Source organism: Epinephelus fuscoguttatus, linkage group LG9, assembly GCF_011397635.1.
Source record: "Epinephelus fuscoguttatus linkage group LG9, E.fuscoguttatus.final_Chr_v1".
Taxonomy (NCBI): domain Eukaryota; kingdom Metazoa; phylum Chordata; class Actinopteri; order Perciformes; family Serranidae; genus Epinephelus; species Epinephelus fuscoguttatus.
In genome coordinates this window covers 31936541-31963661 of record NC_064760.1, presented here as the reverse complement: position 1 = coordinate 31963661, position 27121 = coordinate 31936541, and the positions used below count along the sequence as shown (strand labels likewise).

The following is a 27121-nucleotide window of genomic DNA, read 5'->3' as shown; positions in this document are numbered from 1 at the left end:
CTCAGCTTACATCCTGTCAAACACCAGTGGCTCTGTTACTCAATTTACATGTTGTTAACATAATAATATCTTAATTGTGCTGTCATGTGGTTTATTATTGATGCAATACAAGTTGGATTTTGTATTGCTTTTTAATTTGTTCAAACGCATCATAATGACAAATGCCAGTTAAGTCGGTTCGCTTTAAATCAAACCCATTTAAGTTTGTACAACAGATAGGACTGAATCGGACTGCTAAAATCAGAAACCGACCTTACTAACATGACGCATTCGTGTCACTTCTCACCACGTTTTGTAACAGACTTACCTGTTTTAACCCAGAACATAACATTGTTTTGGTTCTCTGCTCCCCTGTTTATCTACTTTCTCTGTGTGTTTTGTTTAATTGGTGTGCGTGGGCGTGGTCGCGGTCTCCCTCCTTCATTCTGCTGACTCCCGGCTCTGCTCGCCACACTCACCTGTCTGCTATCAGCTCATCAAGCGCACCTGCCTCTAATCAGTTCATCCACATGCAGTATATCTACTCCCCTCTCCAACCGCTCATCGCCAGGTTGTTGTTCAACCTCTGTGATAGCGACACATCAACTCAGTTTATGCCTAGTGTTTTGCTTCCTTGTGTTCTCTTGTTAGAAACCCATGTGCTCCTGTGCCTCGGGATCAGCGTTCACCTGTCTGCCTGCTACGGCTGCTCTCTACGCTTCCCCTTGTTGTCATCACAGCCATCTCCATTCCTCCCTGCGAACCCCCACACTCATATTTCTCACAACTAGTACCATATCCTCATCCTGTGTGGCAATAAAACCTGTTGTACATTCTCATTCAGTGTATATATATATATATATATATATATATATATATATATATATATAATACTGTAAAACCTGAATTCACCTCATTCTACTCAAAGGTGCGTTGAGAAGATTAACCTTTACACGATCCAAAGAAGAGAACCGGTGCTGCTTTATCTCCCCAGCTCTTTGCTGCATGAATGTATTACTTTGTTTCTTTTCACATCAAGGTTGTGACCTTAAGCATTGCATCTAACATGTTCATAATGTGACCAATATGGCATGAAAAAAATAACCTTAACCCCCAAGCAAACATAAGTTTATTTTCCCTCTTCTCCACTACACACTCTACTCTCTCTCACTCCTACCACTCTCATTCTACTAATGAAAACAGATGAAAACTCCACAGCCCAATAACACAAACATTAACACTAATTCACGCTCATAGAGACAAACAATCTCCGAGACACGAGTAAATACGGCTGAGGTTCCGGTAGTGGAGGAGGGGGTGAAAGGGGAAAAAAAAAAAAAAAAAAACACCCTCTGGGAAATTTTCTCTGATCAAGTGCAAAGAGATTAACCAGTTGGACGTGTGCTAATGAACAGGAGATCATAATGAAAGGAGCTCGTAAATGTAGATGAGGCATGTGAAAAAGAACAACGGCTGGCTTGTATCAGGTGAAACACAAGAGTACTGTACGGAAAGTAATTATTTTACTGTCTTCCCCCCACCTTATGCCAACATCCTGACAACTTTTGACAATGGACTGAAGAAAATGTACTGTTTCATTACAACAATTAGAGTAATATGTGCAATCACACTTTCTAAAAGAGCTAGCCTCTGAACTGAATCAGGGATAATGTTGTGTAACTGGAGCCCAGTTAGAAGATATTACATTGTGTGCAACAGCCTCTGTCATAAAAAAAAAAAACCATCAACTTATAGACAAAACAGTAAATTATGCACAAATACAACAAAGGGCACAAAAGCACATCAATCACAATCACACGCAAGCAGACGGGCCTAAGGTGGGCTGAGCAATCTACGAGAGGCTACAGTCAGACGTGACTTACTGATTACATAGTCCCCAAATGGATCCTCATCCTCCTCATCATCTAGGTAAGCTGGAGGAGAGGGAATTGAGAAAAGAAAGAAAAAGCAGGAGAAAAGGAAAAAAGGGGTTATGACAAATCAAGAAGGAAAAAAAACAAAACTGGACAAGAAAAGCACAAAGAAAAGCAAAACTTATACAAAGTGGATGTGAGATATGGTTAAAAACAAAACAAACAAAAATAGAGTGAATGCAGCCTCCCGCCCTCCCATCATCCACCTATTTTCCCCTCATTCTTACTCTCAATCTGATACCTCCAGCCTTCATTAGGAAGCAAAGAGCTGACCATTAAACTACAAAAGTAGTTTCAGCTGCATGCAGAGGAAAATATGATCACTCATAATTGGCTGGAGAATTCTCAATTTGCTCTCAGTGCTCCTTCTCTCCCTCTCTCTCTCTCTCTCTTTTTCCCCTCTCTTTCCCTGGCAGGTCTGAAGATGGCATGCGAGGCCATTACAGCTAACTAAATTCCCTATTAGGGGCGGCAGTATAGTCGTCAGCAAGTTACAAATCCGACGCCAATGATATTCCACCGCTCCTGTGACTCTCTTTTACCTGATAATAATAGTGTTAGCATGGGTGGGCCCTTACTGCAGATGCGCTGCCTGCTTACACCGAGAGCACACAACAACAGATTTCTTTCATTGCCGTCATTGTTCGGCTTTATGTGAAAATCCCTCCCTCATCTCTCGCTTTCCATTTATTCATCATTTATGTTTTCCTCTTCTTCTTCTCTTCTCTCTATCACTCCAGGCTCCCTCCCTTTAATGTGAGTTAGCATCCATCTACTGTGATCAATATCCCAGGGCTTTTATTAAACACTGCTCTTGTGCATCTATCTGCACGTGTGTGTGTGTGTGTGTGTGTGTGTGTGTGTGTGTGCACCTGCTTTCCAGTGTGTGTCTGTCTCTGTGTGTGTCTTCACTACAATATCTGGTCCAACAATGTCTTCATTGAGTCAGAGACACACAATGAGGGTTGTGAATGTTTATGGTTTGATTCATCGAGTGTGTGAACATGTATATGCGCTGCGTCTGGTATGTTGAATAGACCAATCTTTATTGATCTTGACTGCGGGGCATTTTTCAAACCCTAGGCTTAACCCGAAGACAGACACTTACAGATACACGCTGCATGTGTGCGTTTAAGCGTGTGTGTCCGTCGCTACTTTGCTCATTCCGGCATGCTTAGCTATCGCTGCATGGACAAAAAGTCCTTGAACCAGTGGGTAAAGTATGGAGGCGTACATGCACGCATGCACGCGCACTCACAGCGGCGTGTGTTTGTGAAAGCGAGCTGTCAGTGCTGCTCTCACACACCATTCATCACAAGCTACTAATTCTGTTAGACCATTGTCGAGCCTTTCGCACCCCACGTTGCTCTCTGAAAACTCAATCAGAGGCTAATGCCCCCAACCCTCCTAACACACACGCACACACAAGCTCTCACTTTCAGTTTTGTACTCACACACACTCACAGAGACCCTGAGGGGACAGCAGTGGTCTTGGGGGACCCCAGCAGTCCAACTCTATAAGTGTTGCTTGTATTTGATAGACAGGAGCTGCATGGACCGAGCTACTGGTGCTGAGAGCGGCTGCGGTGGAAAGAAAAGGCTCTCACAATCACTGCGTGACATAAAATTATAATATGTAATCCAAAAGTATAGAGCACGTTTTTATTCAAAATTCAAAATGATCATGATTAAACATTATCTTAATTTACCTTGATTGCAAGACAATCCTTTGAGCGCTCCACTTGGAAATATTCTCTGAAATAACAACACATCAGCTGACTTCAACGTGGTTGATTTGGTTTGATTTATGGTGGGATTCGTGTGGTACATTAAAAAAAGAATAAAGAGGACAGCGCGGGTGCAGGCACTCTGCCACCTGTGCTAGCAGATTTGATTAGTTAATCAGGAATCACTTTGCCCAACGCGGCTTTTATAAAGCATAATTACAGCTCTAGCTACCAAAAAAAATGAAAACTTTTGACTGCAGATGTTTTAAGGGGAAAGTTTTTCTGCTTTTCAGGAAAAAAGAGAATTAACATAAAGTTTAAGCAACATAACACAGACCAGCTTCCAAGGCTAAAAAAAAAAACCCCCTCCAATAACGAAGGAGCCAGCGAGGGAAACCAAGCAATTGAGCATGCCCAGACGGGGGGCAGGGTTAGGCAGAAAGGCCAGACTAAATTTAGCGCCACCTTTTCATTCTCTAATTATGAGATTAATACATCCTGTCACATACGTCACAATACTACCCTATGATTTATTATCCAGCCGACCAGATGGAGAGATTGAGCCAGAGAAGGAAGGAGGAGAGGGAGATAGCCTGAAAGCAGCTAATCAGCATGCATGTGTGATTGGGCGGGGCCTTTGCTGTGAAGTGAGTGGCCGGTGCCGTGTCTGTGTTTATGAAGTCAACCGTATGAGGGAAGCCAAGATTTACTGACGGGAAAACAATGTTGAAGTTGAATTAGATCCTGCCTGTTTCCTTAACAGGCTGCTCTTTAATGAGAGGGAAACACAGAGGCATATGGACCCACACACACCCACACACACCAGCATGTGTAGAGCACCGGACTATGGATTGTGGCCATAAAGTCTGCCCCAGGCCTCAGGTTTAAATCAATGTCAAAGCCTGATCTTATTTCATCTAATGCATGTTTTAATCATTCTCCCTCCTGATCAATGCAGTTTGGATGCAGTCATCAGGCACTGCTGTGGGGAATTTACAAGCGCTCCTATTCTCCTGCCTGTGTTTCCAGACGGACGTTTTACGAGGCAGTGCACAGTGCGACAGTAAATCTCTTCCTCCACTTTGCCAAAATGAAATCTCCCAATGCCGCTCTCTATGCCCATATTTGTTTGTCTCACTGTGTTGCTTGTGCAAACGAAACTTGTATTGGCTCTGCCAAGTCAACGTTCTAGTCTCTTTATTTTAATAGTGTCTGGAAGGGGCAATAAAAGCCAAGTGTCTTTATTCAATACTTGACAATAAAGCTGGATGTAGGGAAACTTTGAAATCCCTGAGTTGCATTTAGGAAACTAATTTAACAGGCTTTACATACTTGTCGGTAATTGGAATTTAGCAGTAAATGAAAAAAACCAAACAAATGAAAAAATAATCACTGAGAGTTTGAGTTTAGAAACTGATTTAACAGTTGACAGAGGTCTGCAGGGGGGACTCCTACACAGGTCAAACACATTTCTGAATCAGTAACTTGCATGCAAACTAATCAGGTGCCACTGTATTTTTGTTGCCCTGTGAGTGTTTTGTTTTAAGTCTTTACAGTCTTTCAAAGTCAATTTGTGTGTTTGCATGAATGTCTGTGTGCATATTAACGTTGGATGATCCACTTTCAGCTTTAAGTGGATTTATATTGAGCCTGTTGGTACTAATGTGCATTTCGAGTGATGTGATAAGAAGCAGACAGCACTAAATACAAGTGTAAATGACCACCAAGATGCATTGTGTTTCGATCACTCAAGCCACTTGTTGAGGCGGTCTGGGATGCATTTGATCACATATCTTTGTAGTGTAAATGCTAATGCGTCCTAATGCGTCACCTGACAAGGCAGAATCAACACGGCACGTGGTAGTTGTTTTGGTGATAGCTTGCTAACAGTCTATAAGTTAACTATTTTACAAGTAATTAAAGCTGGAGATGCATCATAGACACGTGTGAACAAAATGTGAGGTGTAAACAGGCTTGTTGTGATTATAATATATTATCATATTGTATCATCATTCATTTACAAGACTCTCTCATCCATACTAAGGATTCAAAGTAGCTTGCTAGTGAAACCATCAAAATAGCATGACCAAAGTTCTAACATTGTGTCATGTGATGACAGTTAAACCCATGGCAATAGCACCAACTCCATTCAGAATTATCGAGGTATCACTATACTCTAATTAAGCAATATGTCACAACAGCCTGAGGTAAGCTGTGACTGTATCACAAGTATCACAAATGTTGTTGGGCCTAACACGAAATGTCACACATGTCACAGCCTAGAGTGAGCTACTGCTTTGCTAAAACAATTTACAATGGCAATGTGACAGTTTTAGACACAATTCAATTTAAACCCTTTTTTAACATGTTCATGAAGCATTGTTCTTAGGCAGAACTAGGCAAGGGGAAGGCAACCTGTGGCTCCGGAGCTGCAAATGGCTCTTTAGACCTTCTCCATTAGCTCCCTGTGGCTTTGATGTTAAATTATATGGCAATGAATAACGGTTGTTTGTTTTTTTAACATTCAGATTTTCATTTGTCATTGTTGTAGGCCTAAAGTGATTTTGGCATTGTACAACTGTAAAAATGTGTAGCCCATACACTGAATTAAAAAACGTTTTAACATTTCATCAATGTGCGTTATATGTCGACGACCTGGTGTCTTGTCCTCTAAATTCTGCTTAACTTTAGTAGCAGTGGCTACCCTGGAGTCTCTCTGGCAAGGGGCCTGGTCATATGTGGCTATTATAACACGGCTAACAACCAGTCAGATTGCTTGATTTGAGCTGTGTGTTAATTCTAAAATTGACGAAAATAAAACAAAACAAAAAATGGTCAGTTTTATCGCTCTATTTAAAAACTGATATTGAAAAAGTATTATATAATTTTTCCCCCCTAATCCAGTAGGAAATGTATAATGTCCCTCAGAGGGACAATGGCCAACATTTGAACACTATGTTTGAGCACTTTGCTTGTTTAAATGTCAGTCAATATTTTAATATACTTACTGTATTTAGAATATGTTCTATATTTCTCTCCCTATGTCCGGTGCATGCACACACACTTACATACACACAGTCACACATATGCATACAGTAGTACAGATCCATATGTATCTCCATGCAGGAGTTCTTCTCTGTAAACCAGTTCAGTTTTCAGAGTTGTTTACATTTGGTGTATATGTGGTGCTAATTGTGTTGAGACTAGCAAAGGCACCAGGCACTGTGACTGACAACTGCTATCTATCCAAAGGATCACACTCTTTAATTTGTTATCGACTCAGGTTGTTTGTATTTTTTTTTCCAGACTTTTCATCTCCTCCAGAATAAAACAGTTAAAAATAGTACATGTAGTTAGGCAACTCGGAAAATGGGAAGAAAGTCTTCCTAATTTGTAACTTATTTTGGTGCTCATTTGTAGTCATTAATTATTATGCTTAACAAAAATTTAGTAATGAAGTTAAAACAAATGAGCTGTGAATTTATCTGGCAATTACTCTGCAGCCAGTTGCCCTGCTGACACAAAAACTGGCACGCGTGCGCGCACACACACACACACACACACACACACACACACACACACACACACACACAAACACACGTACACACACAGACAAATAGTGCTTTCCCTGAGGTTTGTGATATCTGTCACCATTTCTCCGGTCTTTCTATTTTGGTAGTGAAATCTGCAATAGGGCACACGCGCACATTCATCCGCATGTACGCTCCTGCCCTGAAGGGGAACCCTAGACCCTTAAACTGACACCTGTCAGTCACGCTGGAAAGCTGTTCTGACAGGAGCATAACGAGAGATGGTGAGAGGCGCAGCGTGAGCGGAGAGAAGACAGAAGAAGAAGCTTGAAAGATAAAGACGAAAAGGCGGGAGAGGAGGGAGATGAAGAGGAGGAGGAGAAGCAAGTGGAGGTGAGACTTCTGAAGCTTGTTAGAGACGCGGCGAGATGAGAGTGGTGCAGGGTGCTGTTTGGTGTTTTAGCACGTCACAGTCTTTTTGATTTGTTAGCATGTGTTTATGATGTTGTTTCTCTGTCTGCCTCTGTCAATCTCTATTATTAGACCCTCAGATCCTCTTCCTGCTGTTTTGACACTCCCGTTGCTCCTGTTTCACACTTTCCGCACGCACATGCAGGGTTTGGGCTCATACACACGCTCACACAGAATAGCATATAGAAATACAATGACACACTCAGTAACATACACGTACACACACAGTTGCAAATCCAGCAGCCGCAGTGCTCGGGGCACACACGCTGGTTAGGTCTGGTGGGAGTGAAATCTTTCCTCCGGGTGCTTTGAGGTGTGACGTGCCTTCGGTATCAGATGTTCTGTTTGGAGGAGCGAAGGGGTGAGATTTCCTCATTCAGAGCGACTAAATAACTAACGAATTGACTTGATCAGACACACGCACACACCTGGTCCTTTTATCAGGCTGCCGCGCTGCCTCTGATCTCTTCATGCTGGCAGAGACAGCAATGCAGACGCCTGATCTAAATCTCTGGTCTGTGAAACCATGAGACGAGCCTAAAGTTGCGAGCCGGTGGTTTCCCCCAAATGCTTCAATATAGAAGGCGAACTTTTGAAGTCTTGCATTTAATTGAATTGACTTTGATTTCGAGAGTTGTTCTGCATAATCATCAATATGAATGAGGGACAAGTGGATGTTTAGACCCTGTAGGAGCACAAAAATGTGCATGAATGCCACTCTTTGGCTTTTTGGAAACTGAAAAAAAAGGAACAACTTTTCATCTTCTCAACAATCAACACTCAGTGACATCATACTGCAGGCAAATGATTATCACAATATAGTGCAGGATTAAGAAGCTAATTTTACAAGGCCTGGAAATGCCGGCGACAGAGCGCTCAATGGCGTTCTCCTGGCCCTGAGACAGAGAGAGTGAGAGCGGCGTCTGCGGCTGATATCTGCGGCAGTGAGATTAGCTTGGTAATTAACCACAAAGCAATTATCGGGTGGTGGGATGAGAGGCGCGTCTCAGGGAAGGTGTTTCTTGATGTGTTTAATAGGTGTTGAGTAGTTTGATCAGTCGACAGAAGTTGTTTCTGATTCGGAGGCCCGCAGTCCAACAGAGGTTGATCCACAGCTGATACGTGTTTCTGCCGAGAATTCAATTAATTAGACTGTTGCTTTTCCTTCCATCCACTTTTCATTAACCTCCATTGACACCTCAGCGGAGCTCCGGTGCAGGTTTTACGACGGCGTCAGGATTAACAAGGAAATGGGAAGTTGGCAATAAACAAAGTTGCCAGAGGATGGAGATTCCCTCTGGGAACATTGCACTCTCACACTTGCGTGGAATTTCAAAGACGTCTTCTTTCTGACTCCATCTCAGCGTTGGATCACAAGAATTCAAACGCTCCAGCTCCAAAAAATCCTAAAGATTCGGACTGACAGACCAGTTGTGAGATGTCAGCAGATAAGTGGTATGGGAGGAAAGAGTTAGAGGGCTTTGGCTAAGTGCTATTGATGAAAATAAGGATGAGTCTCTTGGGGTGGGGATGGGGGGGGTCCAACACTGTTCTTCAGATCAGAAACAGACTCAATCAATAAATCTGACTCACTCCCAATTCATACAATGGCTGTCTGTTTGAGAGGTTGTCTGAAGATTTCAACAATATCGACAAACTTGTAAGATATACATTCTCACTTACGATCTCTTTAAACACTGACTGCATCAGTCCTATCTGATTTGTTATCACTTCCTCACACTCTTCCCCACTTTTCCTCAAATCAGTGGGCCTGTATTTTAATATATACATCTCAACTACACTTTCAAGAGTCCTACCTGACTCATCGTCAGACTTGTTGTCATTCTCCGAGTCGGTGAGGGTGAGGGCCGAATTCTCGCGACTGGACACTCCTGAGCTGCGCCGGGACTTTACCCTCCCTCGTCCGGCCCACAGCTGAATGGCCCGCTCTGGAGACAGCGGCCCCTCGGGGTCCGAGTCAGCATCAGAGCCAGCACTGAGGGAGTACCCCCTCTGGAGGAGGCCCAGGTCGGGACAGTAGGGAACGGCAGCAGGGTGCGGAGGGGGAGTTGGCTCGCATACTCCCAGCTCGGCCAGGGTGAAGTTACCCCCTGCGAGAGACAAAGCGGAGTTACGTTGGTAGACTGTAGGGGAGTGATATAAGTAAAAGCAATAAATGGAGACATTCACACAAACAAATGCTCCAACAAGAAACACACACGCACATCTAGCAAACAAACCCACAATCACACGCAGAGAAGCACACTAATTATGAAACTACGGAGGCGGAGGCTGAAAATTGGTCTTTGTTGTGGCAGGCAGGAGGGGGAGAGATGACGCAGCATGAATCAGGCACAAACTACAAACTAGCTGCTGGAAGGAATATGTACTGGCCTGCAGGCCTGTTAAAGCTGGCTTAGAAGGCCTGCCTCCCTCGCTTTACTGCTCCGCATTGGCATTCATGAGGTGTTGATGTGAGATCAAAGAGCTGTTCACTTGAGGCCTCTCAGACTGTAGTGGAGCTGCTTTGCTGCCTTCTGGGTTTGATCATCTCCCCACCTAGTTGCCATCACACGCTGGACCCCAGGCTCACTGAATATACTGCAGTCTGCTGCAGTACCGGCCCCGCTGCCTAACACTCTCCCCCTCAAGACAAACCGACTCGTCACTTCCAAAATAAATATATAAAATTATCCAAATTAAAGCACATCAAAGGAGATCAATAAACAGTGCTGCAGCCCAATTAAATCCAAGCTGAGGAAAAAGCAATTAAGGAAAAAGGCATGCTCAACCAATTTATTCTCTATACTAATTAAAAGAGTATTGTGGATGCAATCGCTCACCATCAGCTGTTGGGGTAAAGGGATCGGGGGAAAAACAGTTGTGATTCACTTCATTAGCAGTTTGTGAGGGAGGGGGAAAGGAAGAGGCGAGTGAAGAGCGGACGGCATTGTGGCGGCACGCTGTATGAATCAATGCGCTGGGAATCACACAGCTGTGTGACTGGGTTAACTGTGACTCATCAGGCGTACGGACGCAATCAGAGAGAGAGGAATTAAACAGATGAAAATCGTCTGCTGGATCTTCATGGCTCCTCTTCACAGGCTCGCCGAAACTCGAGAGTTGTGCTGAAAGTAATGAGGAGAGGGAGGGCCTAAAAGGAAACTCAGCCGGGGGAAGTGGTGACAGGCACTATACTTCTACTCAGACAAACAGATGGACTGGACTGAAGAGCACGAGGCGAGTGAATAACTCCACAGGTGGATTCAGCTTCCAGGCTACAGCTTGCCAAGCATCCAGCTAGCTACAAAGGCACCCAAGCAACAGGGAATATTACCAATCCTTGTCTTCTGTGCTTCTTTGTCCTTTCCTCCCACTTATCATAAAGGTTGACAAAAGGAACCTTCATTACTATACGTGACACTAAGGACTTTTACAATGTTTCACACTACAGCACTACTGTATAAGCACAGGATCTAACTCTAGTAATGAACTCATACCTGAGATGAAGTATCGTAGGAGGACGGGCGAGAACTCCAGGAGGCCTGAGAGAGTAAAGCACATGGGTTCTTTAACATCAGTGAGCAAATCATCCCGAAACTGAACTGCTCGCTAGAAAAGACTCTACTCCACAATCACAGTTTAGAATATGCCTTATGCAAATCACCCCATCCAACTACAATGACAGTAATTGGGCCACACACAACACATCTTCTAGTCTAAACAAACACTACGTGGAGGCAGTTACACAACATCAAAGTGTGTTTGCGTGCGTGTGTGTGTGTGTGTGTGTGTGTGTGTGTGTGTGTGTGTGTGTGTGTGTGCGTGTGCGCTTGCCACACATATCTAATGTTACATCCCACAGGCCACCACTCTGTACAATTAACATGCCATAACTAGTGATTACATATGCAAAATCCAATCACTCCTTATCACCATCAGCGGTCGACGCAGCCCGATGCCGTAGCAATCTACATGTACTCAAAGAAAGATGGATTGGTGCGATGGGTTGAAGCAGACATGAAAATCTATCTCAGTTATTCCACAAATAGAAAACCAATCGCATGTTTGTTACATGATACTAAGACAGATGTGAGGGCGAATGTGGCGCTGCATTCTAATCTGATCAATGCCTTTCTCTTGATAGAACGCGGCTGCCATTCTTGAGCTTATAATGCGCATTAATGTGTATAGCCTTAAGCAGCTTCCGCAGCTTCCGCAGCTGCCTTGGACTGCGCACATCTGTGTATAATCATTGTGTACATGCTGACATGTATGTTTGTCTGTCAGTTCATTCAACACAACTGTGCTGCACATCTGAATTAGACTGTGCTATAGGGGTGGAAGCAACGTGATGTAGAATGCTTCCCTGATTGCTTTTCATTAATATAGCGAAGGACAGAGTGTGAGAAAGGGAGGGAAACAAAACGGGAAAGAAACACATGTCGGAGCGCGGAACAGAGTTTCAGCACACGTGAAAACAAAATGAACAAGAAAGACCTCAGTCAGTGTGCTGAATTAAATTACATTAAAGTCGGGCTATTTTGAGTGTAACAGAAATAACAAGAAAACATGCACAGCTTGACCTTGCAGAGATAAAAAATGGGTTAGCAGTGTGTATGTATGTGTGGGTAGACATTACACTGCGATAGAGAGAAAGCGGCATGATCTAGAATGCTTCCTTGAAGTATTTTCATTGCTCCAGTGAAGGGCAGAGCAGAAAGAACGGAAACAAAGGCAGTAAAACAGTATGAAATGTGTAAAGGATGGGAGAAAAAGAATAGAGAGGAAAGAGAATAGGCCTTGTTATCTCTTTGTATTATCTACATACCTTACTTATAATACAATTAATTTCTTATATGTATTGTGTATTAACCCTTTGTTAACAACTTATTTGAAAACTGTATGTAGTCACACATGTATCCTTCCGCTAACTTCGCCAAGTCCGTCACTAGCTCTCCCGGTGAGCCCAATCTGGGCCGTGTGAATGCATTTACCATATATGTAAGTGTATGGGTGCACTACAGTTGTAGCGTTGGCTGGTTTGACCATGGTGATGCAAGTTATGGCTGACTTGACAGAAGTTGTTTTTAGAACGTGCCCTGTGGGTGATTCATTGGCTCCCTGTAGGCGACCAGGCATTCGTGGGCACTGTGTTGGCTAACACTGGTATGGGGGTAAACAGTAATACAGTCTACATTACAGAATGCAAGCCTGTTTTCAAGGCTGTATGGAGACAAAATATGAGATGTACAAGATGGGACTCAAATGAAATGGGGCTGTATTAAATGAAATAATGATAAATTGAAAGGAAGTAGAACTAACAAGTTACTTAAAGCTGCATTAAACCGACTTTACTCCTGCGTGGAAAAACCCAGCCACCATATTCATTTGAATAAGACCAGTCTGGCAACATATGCCTTCTATCTGTTCCCTCTGGAGCGACACATATAAGCGTTTTCTAATCAGACCCCCATAACAGCAGGACAAAATGATTTGTCTCTACCTTCTAACACCTTTTAAATCCATTTTGAAAATATATACATTCTGTATTGTCAATGCTATTGTTAAGGCTTGGTTGGGTTTAGGGAAACACCTTAGTTTAAGTTACTTCTCTAAGGTTAGGGGAGCTTGTCATCATGATTATTATAACAAACACTTCAGGTTCAGGAAGCTAATTCTTTTTCCTAGGATGGTGAAGGCATGACCTGCCCTATACACTCCCTCTGAAAGGTTGATACTCATTGCCTTCGTTGGTTGGATTGGTTAAGTTTAGGCATGGGGACTGAGGTTGGCTAGGGTTAGGGTAAAAATATCAGGGTAAGCCAATCAGAGGCAGAATAAGGCCGAGTAGAGCGGGTCAAGCCTTCGCCATCCTAGAAAAATATGGAATTACCGCCTTGCAGTTGTATGGCTCGGCAAATCAGTCCAAGTCTGTCTAGACTCCCATGTAACCATGACAGTAAACAATGCTTCAACACTGATGATTCACACATTTTCTGCCCAGCAGAACAGATGATCCATACAATCAGCACAGTTTCAAGGTGAACACCCACCAGATTAGTGTCATTAGTTCAGTATCTAATCAAATGTCCTCCCACTTGTTCTTTTTATAAGTTCTGACATTCAGTAATGTCCAGAAGTGTTTTTGTGGAATATCATGATGTCACATTGAAGTTGATCTTTGACCTTGTGGATATTAAATGTCGTTATGTCATCGCTCTTACACTGTTAGCTCACAAATTATTGAGTTATGGCCAAAAACATGTTTGGTGAGGTCACAGTCATCTTGACCTTTGACCAGCAAATTCTTTTCTGTTCATCCTTGAGTCCAAGCGGACTTTTAAACCAAATCTGAAGACATTCCCTCAAGGCACTCTTGAGGCTTGTTCACGAGAATGGAAAGCACAGATGGATGGACAACCCAAAAACATAATGCCTCTGGCCACTGCTATCCCCAGTATGGAGGCATTAAAATTGTGTTCAGGAATGGGAACTGTTAATGTTAAAAGAAACATGTGTTGACTATATGGAAGAAACAGGAAGAAATATTGTTCACCCCTTCTTTCATTGCCCTATATCAATGTCACCTGACTTCCTCTTTCGCCCCCATCATAATTACTATGACTGCTAGAGGGCTTTGCCACGTGAATGTAAACATATGTCATTTTTGAGGACTTGCTGAAATAAAATGACCTGAATGTTGTTCCTTTTGGGAGGACATTCTCATCTGGTGATGCAGAGGGGGTGCAAGCACAGAGGACTTCATTTTCTACAGAACTAACCAGAGGCCACACACTGACTCTTGGATATTGACACGGAATTACAAAGACCCATCGTTAGTTTGAAGCATTATATATTTAAATCTGCAGTTCAACTCGTTTCTTAGCTCAGCAGGGACTTAAGTTCCCTGCATCTGACATACATCATCATTTAGAGAATTCATGCGCACACGTTGTCTCAAAAAAAAAAAAAAAAGTGACACCGGGGAAAAAGAAGCATCTTGTTGGAACTCAAATACAATAGTGTGAGTGGGAATGGCATTTGCAGTGATCCATTAAACCACATGTACTTCCCTTGATAAAACTCATTATGAATGTGTGTGGGAGCGAATGTGTGCAATGTTGCGGTGCGTGTGTGTGTGTATGCGTATGAGTGTTTGTGAGTAGACAGCTTTGTGGGATAGAGGGGCCTATCATTAAAAAATCATTTGTGCTTGTTAGCAGTTTGACAGGCAAAGTATAGGCAGCAGGACTCTGCATTATGCTGGTTGACTTTCCCTCACCCCACCGTGTAATTCTGTATAGGATATAAAACAGGCAGAACGTGTGGGCTTCAATGCCTGCAATTATGTTGCTTTTTCCAGAGCCAATAGCTTACACAGCAAGCCACCCTTGGACATGCCATTTTGAGCTTTTGAGCGAGCGGCAGTACCGAACAATTTCTGATTTGCCCTGAAGTGCTGAACTAGTGAACTGATTTGCTCCTGGGTCGAGGATGTATCAAAATCAGGAAGCAAATGCAACTGTGCACGGCAGGTTCGCCAGCAATCCCCTGGAATGGCTGAAATTACTGTTAATAACAGTAAAAGCCTTATTTTCTTTGACACAGCTAAGAACATGCTAAAATTTGGGGCTAATAGCAGCCAAAATGTGTCATTTCTTAATGTTTTTCCATTTTCATTTGCATCCAATTCAAAATTCATCTGCGCTGCACTTTAGTATCCCTGAAAAAATGAATTTCTCTTTTGTGTTTTCTTTTCTGTGAATTACGAAGCAATAAAATATACATATATATTCCTTCCTAATAACAGAGAGTCTAAGTGAAGAAATGTTTCCACAGACAGGAGGAAGAGAAAGACAGGAGTGTGTCAGGGAAATGACAAAGTAGAGACAATATAGTAGTTAGGACCTAACTTTCAGGGGTTGCATGTTTCTGCTCTCCTGGGATCAAATCCCAGCTGAAGTTGCTCTCCTGTGTCTCCCATAATCTGTCACGCTGTCTCTCCTCCGAGTTGCTCAGCACAAGACAAAATGCATTTTAAAAAAATCCTTGAGCTGCTCAGTGCGCTATTAAAAAATAAAGGACAGCAGAGGAGTGCTGGATTGTAAAACCGAAGACATGATGAGGAATAGTACCCTTTTTTAAAATTAGTTAGACACATTACTCTGTGTCGCCCTCACTATTTCAAAACCCTCTGCACAGCTGTCTTCACACACAGGCAAAACTGAGCAAAATCTCATTTCCAAAATGCCATAAATCTACCAAAATACTTTTAATTTGTACCTCTTTTTGATTTAATTATTTTGTTTTTTTATGTATTTGATTTAAATAGTTCTTTATTTGTTTTCTCCTTACTTCGGTGCTGCTGTGACATGTGAATTTCCCCTTGAGGAACAATAAAGTCTTATCTTATCTTGCTGAAATACAAAAACTAAATTACATACCACGTGTTCAGGACATCCACTGACGATGCCGATAAAGACGAATAATAGCAAGCTCGAAGCTCATCGGAGACCACAGTACAGATGGTCTTCCTCTCTGTCATCTCGTCTCCCACCACACACACACACACACACACACACACACACACACACACACAGACACACCACACACACGTCCTCCTCTCACTCTCAGGGCCACTATTCATCCTCTATCAGACACTTGTCTATCTCTGCCGATGTTCATGTAAATCACGTCCTTCAAAGTGTTCCCCTCTTTGTGTAGATAGTAATGAAATTAAAAAATAGAAAATGAGTTTGTAAACATATGCAAAAATGGGCTGCGGATACAGCTCGGAGACAATTGCTGCAGTTTTGACTGAGAAAATTCATGAATTCATGAATTTTTGAAAGACAGTGGTCACTGAATTCATTCGGTGTCAAAGCGATGAAAAATGATCCACAGTATAGTTCACACAGGCTGCTGCTGTGTGAAGACTTCCTCTTAAGTTGATGAGGGGGAAAAAACAGGGAGTGAAATAGAGAGAGTCAGAGGAGCTGATGACGAAAAAGGGGATCATAAGATGAGGTATGAAGGATGATGAAATCCTCAGTCATGGTAAACAGTTTCTGCAGGGGGAGAGAGGCGGAGAGAGAGAGAGAGAAAGAGACAGAGCGCAGACAGACAGACAGACAGAGGAGTACAGCGTATACCTGAATGATAAGCCGACATCGTGGAAATCATGAAAGCACCAAAGCAGAGAGAGACGGAGAGCAACAAAGAGTCGCTTGGCTTTGGCTTGAATTCATGTTGTGTTAAGGTCAAGGTTCAAGGTCACTTTCTGCGAGAGTGAAACTGGAGGTTTTTGGGGATTGTCGTGCAGCTGTAATTATAACACACACACACACACACACACACACACACACACACACACACACACACAGACAAACAGTGCAGCAGTGGAGAATACTAATAAACATCTTCACAAATCAGGGTTGCCATGGTGATGAGGTGAAGTAGTGTGTAAAATAAAGCGGATATTGCACGGGTGCACACACGTCAGAAGTGAAGATGTTAATGAACCAAACCTACAAATGTTGATAATGAGATCACGTTTTTTTGGTGTGACTTTTCTTTTTCTTCTTACATACAAAATTATAATTTCACATCTATACAGTAGGATTTTTTTTCAATTGCACATGAAAATACCTGCCAGTATGCCGATGTTCGTAACGGAAAATTCTGCAGCTCACAATTTACATCCAGTGCTAATGTTTAGTGCAGGAGATAACGTGTGAGGCAGAAAAGACTGGTGTGGAGGCGTCATATCATTGGACTACAATTGATGATGAGTTTTTTATTTTCTTCTTATCACCCAACCATGCAGTTCCCCTCTGTGCTATGGAGCTTTTATTGTCTTTCAGACATTTTTTTTTTCTTTAACGGCTGCAACTTTACCATTTTGGTCCACTCTTACTGCTCTCATCAACCAAATTTCATGACACAGCAGGCAGCTGTTTTCAGTGAAAAGCTGTAATAAACCTGCTGTACACTCGCCGACCAGCGCCGAACACCACAAAGACAAAATTAGGGACTGGCTGATGAATATAGTGGAGCACTTAGCAGCCACATATTTCACTCAGGAGCTAGTAGAGACCTAAACATAGCTAAAGGTGGCGAGAACATGACTCCAAATGAATGCTCATGTAGATCCGTGTCTGCTGGATAAATTGTTTGCTAACACATTCATCTCAACAACTTAATAAGGTGATAATATGTCAGTGTTGCTTTTTACAGCTTGTCTCGCTGCTTGGAAGTGCTTTACCTTCCTAAGCTTAACCATAGTTATTTGATACAACTGGATATTTCTCTAAACTTAAAGGAGCTGTACGTGACATTCAGATCATATCTATAATTTAGAGTCTGGAGTGAGGTTGTCTGCACATGGCTCTCAACAGCTTGCAGCAAACGGTAATAACTATAAACAGCGTTAACAACGACAATAGTGCAATTAGAGGTAACATTGTTAACCGCGGGGGGACGTAAGGGTGGGAGTTACACTTCTGCGACAAAGCCACTCTTCCCCTGAGGGTCGGGACAGTGTTAGCAGCAGTCACCGCTGTATGAGCATAGTGCAGAATGGCCGTGCTTAGCTAGCCAGTGGGACACATGCACACACACAGACTCATATGCACTAACATGCACACAAAACCAAGCCTGCTCCCACAACAAAAAACAGAGAAGCTCAGATAACAACACACAGAAAGGGACATACCAAGTAGTGGCTTGCAGCTACATTAATGCTCTTTAAATCCTATGCGATGACTTCAGCACCAATGTATTTGTCATGTGCAGACGCTGGCGAGAAAAAAGTATTTTAAATATTTTGGAATTTGCTGTTTAAAAAAGGGTTTTCATTGAGCATACTTTTGCAGAATCCTCAGTGTTTTTGATGATACCAATGCCTGTAATTCCCATGGTCAAAAATTGATTGAGCCCCTCAGCTATTTAGAAAACAACAACAACATGATAAGCGTAGTAATAATAACGATAAGAAGATTATTTTGTGTTTATTTTGTGAAAACCAGATCTGCTCTTGAATCAACCTGTAACTCCTTTTACGGAGTGTTAAAGGGTTTTAGAGTATTACTGTAGAAGTCTTTCTTTTCTCTTTGGCTAAACATCTTATCTCAGTCATCACTCTCATGACCATCAGATAAACTGCCTCATCCCTCAAAAAAGGAGATTATTCTTTGAGTCTTATTTGGCCGGATTAAAAACAAGTAGTTTGTGGCGGATGATGCTGTCAAGATTAAAATGTTTTATCTTGACATCTGGAAACTAAACATGTGCATTTTGCTTTAATAAGTAAACAAAGCGTTAGCACACATACCATCACTTCAAACACTGGCACATTCGTTCATCTCAATGGGCATGTCAGGAATCAAGGTGAGCTATGTTTGAAATGAAAAAAAAAAAGTCATGTTGCACAGGGAAACAACGAAGGAACTGTGTGATCAAATTTGAATGTGGATGTTAATTTATTTAGTGTTTCAGTAAACGGTGCTGTTATGTCTTTTTAAGTTTTGTTGTCTCCCAAAGTGCTCCTCGCTGTTCACAGTGAGTGAGTGGCAGCAGCAGAGATATGTTACAACATTACCTTCCCTGTGTGACTGACATGGCTTGACAGGATGACAGGGCACACTGACAGTCAGCCTCGTAGGGCTCGGTGTTGATTATCAAAAATCCATTCCACACACGTGTAAACACACACACAAATCCCCTTGCATGTGGCATGTCATTAACGCCACCATTAGCAGCGCAGTAACAACCTAACAGATATGCCCAAAGAGGAGAGTCATGGTCAAACACTTCCCACACCTCCCAGATGACATCCGTTCTTTTGGCTCCCGCCTGAGCCACAGGGGCCCTTGCACCTCCTAATGAGGAGCCCAAAATAGGTGTGACAAATGTCATCCATCCCTGGGCTAGTTCTACTCCTGCCCAGAGGACAGCAGTCTGGGTTGGACAGGACATGACAGGACATGACACAACACCATGCACTCTGGAGGAGGTCTTGTCACTGAGAGGTGTAGCACTAAGCAGTGAAACACCTCTCATCCATGAATAGGAGGCCGAAGTTGACCGGTCTGGGAAGACATGTCTCACCGTTGCTTGTAACGCTGGAATATTCCACTTAAACCAACTATGGGATCCATTTTGAAATCAGAGGCTTCTCAGGAATGCTGGAAACTTAAGATGGCATATACTAAACAAGACACACTTCAAAAGGGGAATCTTTGATGATCCGTAATTAGTGTGGAGATTGTGACAGGAGGATGAGAGAGCAGTTAATGTTCACTGCTGAGAGGTAGAGACCCCAACTTATGATAGATGCAAACACTGTACTAGTGCCAATGGGCTAGAATAACCATGCCGTAGACCCTATATAATGAGGTAAGATCAATATGGATTGCGAAACGCTGCACTATGTATGAATCTTTTGAAATATTTATCCATATATACTAATGTATTTCACAAATGAATATGTATATGTTTTAGTAAGTAATGAGTTAATATTGAATGTTCTGAATATATATTCCTATTATGCTCGTTAACACCAAGGGAAATGGGACATCAGAGGTTTGTTCTGGGATTCACAAAGAGTTCTCTTTTTCTGTATGTATGTTAAGAGGTTATCAAAGCATGATGTCAAAGGCATGCACGCACACATTGTTTCTCTTTTTGTACGTTTTCCTATGTGCTCCTTTTTCATGTTGATCTCTCTCGTTGCTTGTTTTTTAGCCGATTAAAAGCCTGCTTTGGGACAAGAAAATATTCAGCTGTGTTGACTCCTATAGTTGTATCACAAAGGATGCTGTTACAAGTGATGTTCCACGCTGCTGCACCCATGGATCTGACCTGGGGACAACAATATACCTGGGCCTAAAGCAACACATAGATTGCAACAATTTTCACTGGCGTATCTTGATTTTTTTTAACTGACAAAACAACAGTTTACACAGATTTTTTTTTTTAAAAGCTATGCTGTGCTACATAACACATGTTCAAAAAGGGGCTTGAAAGCATGGACACGGATAATACTCGCTAAGTGGCAGGCAGGTTGCACAGGACACACCAAGATTCTGGTCAACACTCTACCCACCAGTCTAACTCAGTGTGCAAGGTATATGAAACGGCAGGTTACCACGGCAACCGCAATTTTGCTTCATGCTACTTTATCTTCACTAGGAAAGTGGGTTTAGAAATTCTAAGTTTTTAAAGAAATCAGGACTTGGGGTATGGGGGCATATAATTTAAGGAGCAGTGTAAAGGATTTGGCGGTGTCTAGCTGTGAGGTTGCAGATGCAACCCAAAAAAAACCCTGAACACCCCCTGGCTCACTCCTTGCTTATGGCTAAATAAGGTGGCCTTCAGGTAACCTAAAAACGCGAAAGAACCGGTATTTGGCTCAATCTGAACTAACAAAAACACAAGGATTCTTAGTATAAGATTATTATACACTAATGACAACAAAAGTTATAGATATAATACTCCATTTCTGCCAATAAATCCATCCTTACACCAGGCCAGCACTGAGACATTCAGGAAGAGCTTCTACCTTCAGGCCACAAGGATCCAAAAGGATAATTTCATTGAAATTGTTTTCATATGATTTCATGTGACAACTGAACAGAAAAGAATAGAGTTGAATTGAATTGATTTGAAAATCATGAACCTTTAAGGTTGAGCCCTTACCACAGTGGCCTAGGTTCAAGTCCAGCCCGGGCCATTTGTTGCATGTCATCTCCCTCATTTCCCCTTCTCTTTCTGTCTCTCTATCCCTATCAAATAAAGCATTAATGCCAAAAATATTTGTAAAAAAGCAGGATTTTTTTTAATCTTTATGTGAGTAAGTACTAAGTAAGCATAATTGTAACCTCAGCACACATAAATTTTAGAGGATTTCCACAAGGGGTCTGTCCATAATGACTGTTGACTGAGGTGAAACAAATGTCTCATTTCCACTACAATAAGTGTGTGCACAGTTTTTTTTTAAAGACAGGAAAAACCTGCTAAAGATAGGCTATAGAGTCCTTTCCCATTGCTGGAAGACTAGATTTGTGGACACGGCTCTGCAGCAGATAAGCATACCCCACTGTACTCTTTTTACTAGTGTGTCACATTCAGTATCACAGACATGCCTGAAGACAGGTTAGTAAACAGCAGAAAGCAGCATGGAGGCCAGTAGAAATGGTACAGTGGCTACTTTTTCAAAAGTATATATCTTATTTATTCAGTCTCTCTTTCAAACTCGGTTCAGACTATTTTGGAACAATGTCTGAGTGCTACTAGGGCGTTCACCTGGGTGTTGCCTTTTTACCACTGTCGATTGGAGCGGGAGCCGGAAAATATCTGTGACTACTACAGAGTCAGTTGACCCTGGGTATGAATGCTTATTTAACCTTTCTGATTACATACAAAAGCCAGATTTTAGCAGGTGTTGGTACATTTTTTGTGCAGTGAGAAAGAGGCTTAAGATTAAAATGTACCTGACGAGCTATCTAATCAGTCCCTCCAGAAAATCGCGATCTTGTGATCGCAATAATTAACGCAAATTCAACGAAAGTCCGCAATATTTGTGGAGGCTCGCAATTTTTCAAATGTCCCACAATTTTTATCGCAATTTCTGACAAAATTGGCTGCTAATTCAAGTTTTTCTTGCCGCAAAATCCTCCAGGGACTGTCTGATTCTTCTTTGCTGGCACAGTGAAGAAGAAGAGCAAAGTGGTGCTTTGCAGTCTGTAGAAATGTTGAATTGAAACACTGGCTTCACCCCGGGCAAACATTCTATCATTACGGGCAGACAATAGACATAACCTGCTACTGGTTAACAGAAAGAAATCATGTTTTGCTAAAACATGTTTGTGGTTAAATCATGGAATACGATACTCAGAGTGCTGAGGTCACAACCAGGGCTAGGTGTAGGCATGATACATTATATCAAAGTCACTCACTGTGGTTTTCTTTGTTATTTCTCTACAATGTTATCTTACATCGTCTATTTTCACTTACATATTTATGGAATTCTTCTCATGTTTACCATTTTGCCCTGAATCTATAGCAGCGTTCGCTATGTGTCTTCATCTGCATGGTAATCCTATAGTGATTGAGGTTTATTTACACATGCAGCAACATCAGTTGGAAAGCAAATCATTTGCATTGGTATCGTTTCCTGTCACTAAAGCAAGGACATAACCAGCATAAAAACATACACGTGTGTAAGAAATGTGTCATACATCCGCTCACACAAACACGTACGCACACGTTTAAATTATGTGGCTGGGGAACGTGTTTAATTACAGCCTAGGAAGCAAGTGACTTGGCTGAGAAAGAGAGGAAAAAAAAAAAAGCACTTGATAACACTGACATTTACAATCTGCCTCATTTATCAAAAGCTGCCAAGCAGAGTCAAAGAGGGTCATTACATAGTAAACATAGATTAACTCAACTCTCACAAAACCCACACAATATTGTCTGATAAATTATTTTTATTCTAAGGAAATTGTAGATGTCAGCACGCGTTTCCCTGGACTCTGTCAATTAATTGTCTTGTTTGTTACCCAATATTTGTGTGCGTCTGTGTGTGTGTGTGGGACACGCGTATGTGCAAATGAGAGCCAGCATCGGTGCTAAATAGCTGGCACCTTCAGCATGCATTTCCCCGGCCTCTTCCTATTATTTGTCTCATTTGTTACCCAGTGTTTGCATGTGTGTGTGCATGCACCTGTGCCAGCGTCAGTGCTAATAGCTAGCACTTTCCCTTTCATAGGACAGACAGGATTTGACAAACTAAGCTGAGGTGTTCTCTGGTTTGTGTGAATAATGTTATGGAGTGAATCCCAGGGGCTCATAAGGTTCTGACAGACCTGTACTTAGTGCCACTCATTCTATTTAATCCCAAAACAACTATTAATCACTCTCGCTTGTTCACAAGCACATACTGTTTTTACAGACTCATCCGTGAAGCAGGCAAAAGAGCTAATGCAAGTCTATAAACTGGGCCCTTTTGACATGTACACTAGCCTGAGTGTGTGTGTCTATGAGTGCCAAATGCTGGACCAGATGTTACTGAGAGTTAAAGACCTTCTTGCATGTGCAGGGGCCGCACATACAAACCCACAAGAGCAGTTTCCTGTCTATAAAAGAATACGGGCATGGGGTGAGTGGGAGTGCGTTGAGGATTGGAGGAGCAGAGTGGAGTCGGCCCCAGGACATTCTTCAGCGACTCCTCTGCTCTGTTGCTGCAGCTACGGGATGCTTTTGAGTGTCAGCAGCTGGCAGAGGCGCAGAATGCCAGGGAGAAGACAAAGATAAAGAGGGATCGAAGGAAGAGGAGAGGGATTGCATTTAATCTCACCATTTATTTTTAATAGCATGCAGCTGCTTTGTTCTCTCTTTGATCATCAGCAGTCCAGGTAGACTGTAACCCAATGGACTGAATGGACACACAAGCACATGTGCATGCATACACACACACACACGGATGCCTACACACACACATTCTGTAATTTATTTTATCTTATTTATGTGGAGTTTTGCTCCTCTTTGCTCCTAATAATGTCCAAACCCCTGTGCACTAGCAGATCTTGTCACTGTCCATGGAGAGCTGCAAACAGTCGTGCTACTCCTGTGACACATGGTGTCACCAGCCGTTGCAAGCAATGAGCTTCATTGGGAGGCCTCACACGTGGTAGGTACACAATATCCCCCTAATTCAACCACTCACCACTGTGCAGGAGCCCTGACTAAGCAGAGGAAGTGGCTAGTGAAGCGACAAGGACAAACACCCTCACTGGCTTCCCACTGGAGAACACAGACAGTTGTGCTCATTGGAAGCCGTCCAGAGGGTCCACAAACAGGAATCAAACCCCGGATCTCTGCAGTTGTGGGAGAGAACTTTACTCCTGTACTACCTGTGTACCAGCACATATTTGACCTAAAGGAATTAAGTCTGCAAATTTGCAGACTGCAAACACACTTATTGCTAAGAAGTGATTTGAAGTGGTCAAGGATTTGATAAATCACACTTATATCCTTGTCATGCAGGTTCCTCTCATCCAGCCATTCTGCAAACATGTCGCATAGCAAGCTGCTCTCTCTGGAGGGTTCGGGTCAGTCCCTGAATCTTGCTGGAGAGGCCACTGCTGCTGTTCCTGCAGATACTTAGAAGTCTGCTCTTCTTAAAGAATGTAGAGGAAAGAGGAAGCAAAGGCTGCCTCTCTACCATACAGCCTCCTCCCGACCATTCCATAGTGCATTTTCCTTGCCATTCGGTCTTGAATAGAGGCAGTGAAGGCAGTCATGCCAGGATGCAAGTGGCAGAGTTTGGCAGAGTTTTTGGACAAAGCAATCATTGGCTGCTGTCGTCATTTGTCACATCAAAGTCGATGGGAAAAAAGGGAATGCAGAATGAGGTTCACATTACCATCACACTGTATGCATGCCACTGGCTTTCATGAGTTTGAATGAGCTCATTCTGATTGTACTAGCACATACAGTGCATGCACATTTCAGTGCATCTGTGAAGATAAGAGGTCAAGCCTATACAGCCCGGATAGAAGGCAAAGCCCTGTGTAGAAGCAAACACAAAGGCGCACACAGTGGGCTCATTCTCAGGGCCACAGAGAGGAACTCAACATAACAAATGTGTGATGTGATCACTAACGTGACAATACAGGAACAGCAAAGGTGGGGGAAAAAAGAATAGGACATAGAAAGCAGGTATGAAAGGTGTGACAGAAGAGTAAAAGAGAACATAAAAGAAAGTAGGGAGAAAAGACAGATCCTTAAAGATAGAGTGAGAGACAGAATGAGTAGGGACAGTAGATGATGTTGAGTGTTGTCCAGGCAGTAAGGCAGGCAGGTGGGTGGTGGATTCTCTGTGTGGTATCCATCCCTGGGGGGAAAGCAGCAGAGGAGAATGTAGAGGGGCTCATTTAGATCCTTCTAAAAGCAAAGGCCAAAGCTTCTAGAGACTGCAGTGGCTGTGAAAATGCCTGCTGTCTAGAGGTGGACCTGCAGGGACGACACACCCCTGGGATGTGCTGAATAGGAGCTGCAGAGAAGGACTAGGAGAAAGGCAAGGAGATGCACAGTATGGGTTGAGAGATCAGAGTGAAAGACTAGACAAACAAAGAGAGACTGATAAAGACAGGTGCAGTGTTCTCAGAGTGGCATATTAGAGTACGCCAATGTGTATTTGAGTCACAGGGTTATCTGTTTAGCAGTGATACATATTCAGCCCAAATGAACCTGCTGCAAAAAAAAAGACATGAATCTGAGACTTTCAGATGTAAAATGAAGCAAAACATGCAGGCAAATCTTCCTCTGATATTTCTGTTTGTATGTGAACAAGGCTTGTGCCATTATTTGGGATCACTGATGTTTTTCAAATATGTTGCTTTGTGGTGTTAAATAGTGAACACTTGTAATGAGCTTTCCAGGCTGCTGCATGTTATGGTGAGGAAAGAATGTGTTATTTGGCTGTGCTTATCCAAGCAGACTAGGTAATAAGTGTGTAATGGGGAAACAGTGCAGTTGAGATCCAATGAAAGTGGGGGGTCTGTTGGAATACACAAGCAAGCCCGCTTTATCAAAATCTGCAAGGAGCCGTTTGGGACAGCTAGTGTTCAAACACTGAGAATAAACTGAAAAGATAAAGGATTTGCTCGAAATGTGCGTGTTATGTTCAGAAATGTGAAATAAAGCCTGCAGTTGGATCATTTCAAATAAGGGTTTTATATTTTACAGTGTATCATTAGACCAAATTGCGATTAAATTTCACTTGATTCAGTCAGCTTAAAATTATATTAATATTAGCCAATTACATGTTGCGAGGTAGGGGTCAGTTTGCTTTGTTTTCCCTGACCAATCAGTAGTAAGCTATGTGTTCATTTTGCCGACTTCATTTTCAGTTGGCGCAGAAGCTCCAGTAGTGGTTGCTAGGGCCAGTTTGCTTAAAGTCTCTTTGTGAGTATGCTTTTATGTTCATGTTCCCTAAAATCTCTGACCTCGACTATATTGTCTTGTATCTGTCTTTTAGTAAGAGCGGGGGATATCTGCGCACTTCCCCAAGAAACTGAGATTCAAATGTATGCTGGGCAAACAAGATTAGGTATGCCACTAACACAAAAGCCACCTACTGTCTAATATCCACCTTATTTTCAAACACGGAAGTAAATAGTGATCAACTTCCGTTTTTTTGTGCGTGACTTCCGGTCAGCCACTTTCCCTCATGCTTTCCCTTACCGGAACAGTGCAAGCTAAATTTTTTTCAATTTTCAGTTGTTTATGTTAGTCAATCAGTTAGTTAGTTAGTTAGTTAGTTAGTCTGTGTATTTTGTATAGATAACTGTGCCCACGTTTCCGTTATAACGGAAATTATTCCCTCTAAACGCGAATAAATCGCACGTCAATCATAAACTATGAACCAAAAAAGCACAATCTATTCTGAGTAAGACAAAATGCTTGATCC

At 42.4% G+C, this 27121-nt stretch overlaps 1 protein-coding gene across 4 annotated transcripts in view; it reads right to left on the bottom strand.

The window, feature by feature from the left end:
- Nucleotides 1–27121, bottom strand: part of tenm2a (teneurin transmembrane protein 2a) — a 237722-nt gene that overhangs the window by 146838 nt on the left and 63763 nt on the right. For all 4 annotated transcript variants that reach the window (XM_049585907.1, XM_049585908.1, XM_049585909.1 and 1 more), the window contains exon 3: nt 9459–9752. In XM_049585907.1, the coding sequence (XP_049441864.1) occupies nt 9459–9752 (294 nt within the window). The remainder of the gene's footprint in view (nt 1–9458; nt 9753–27121) is intronic.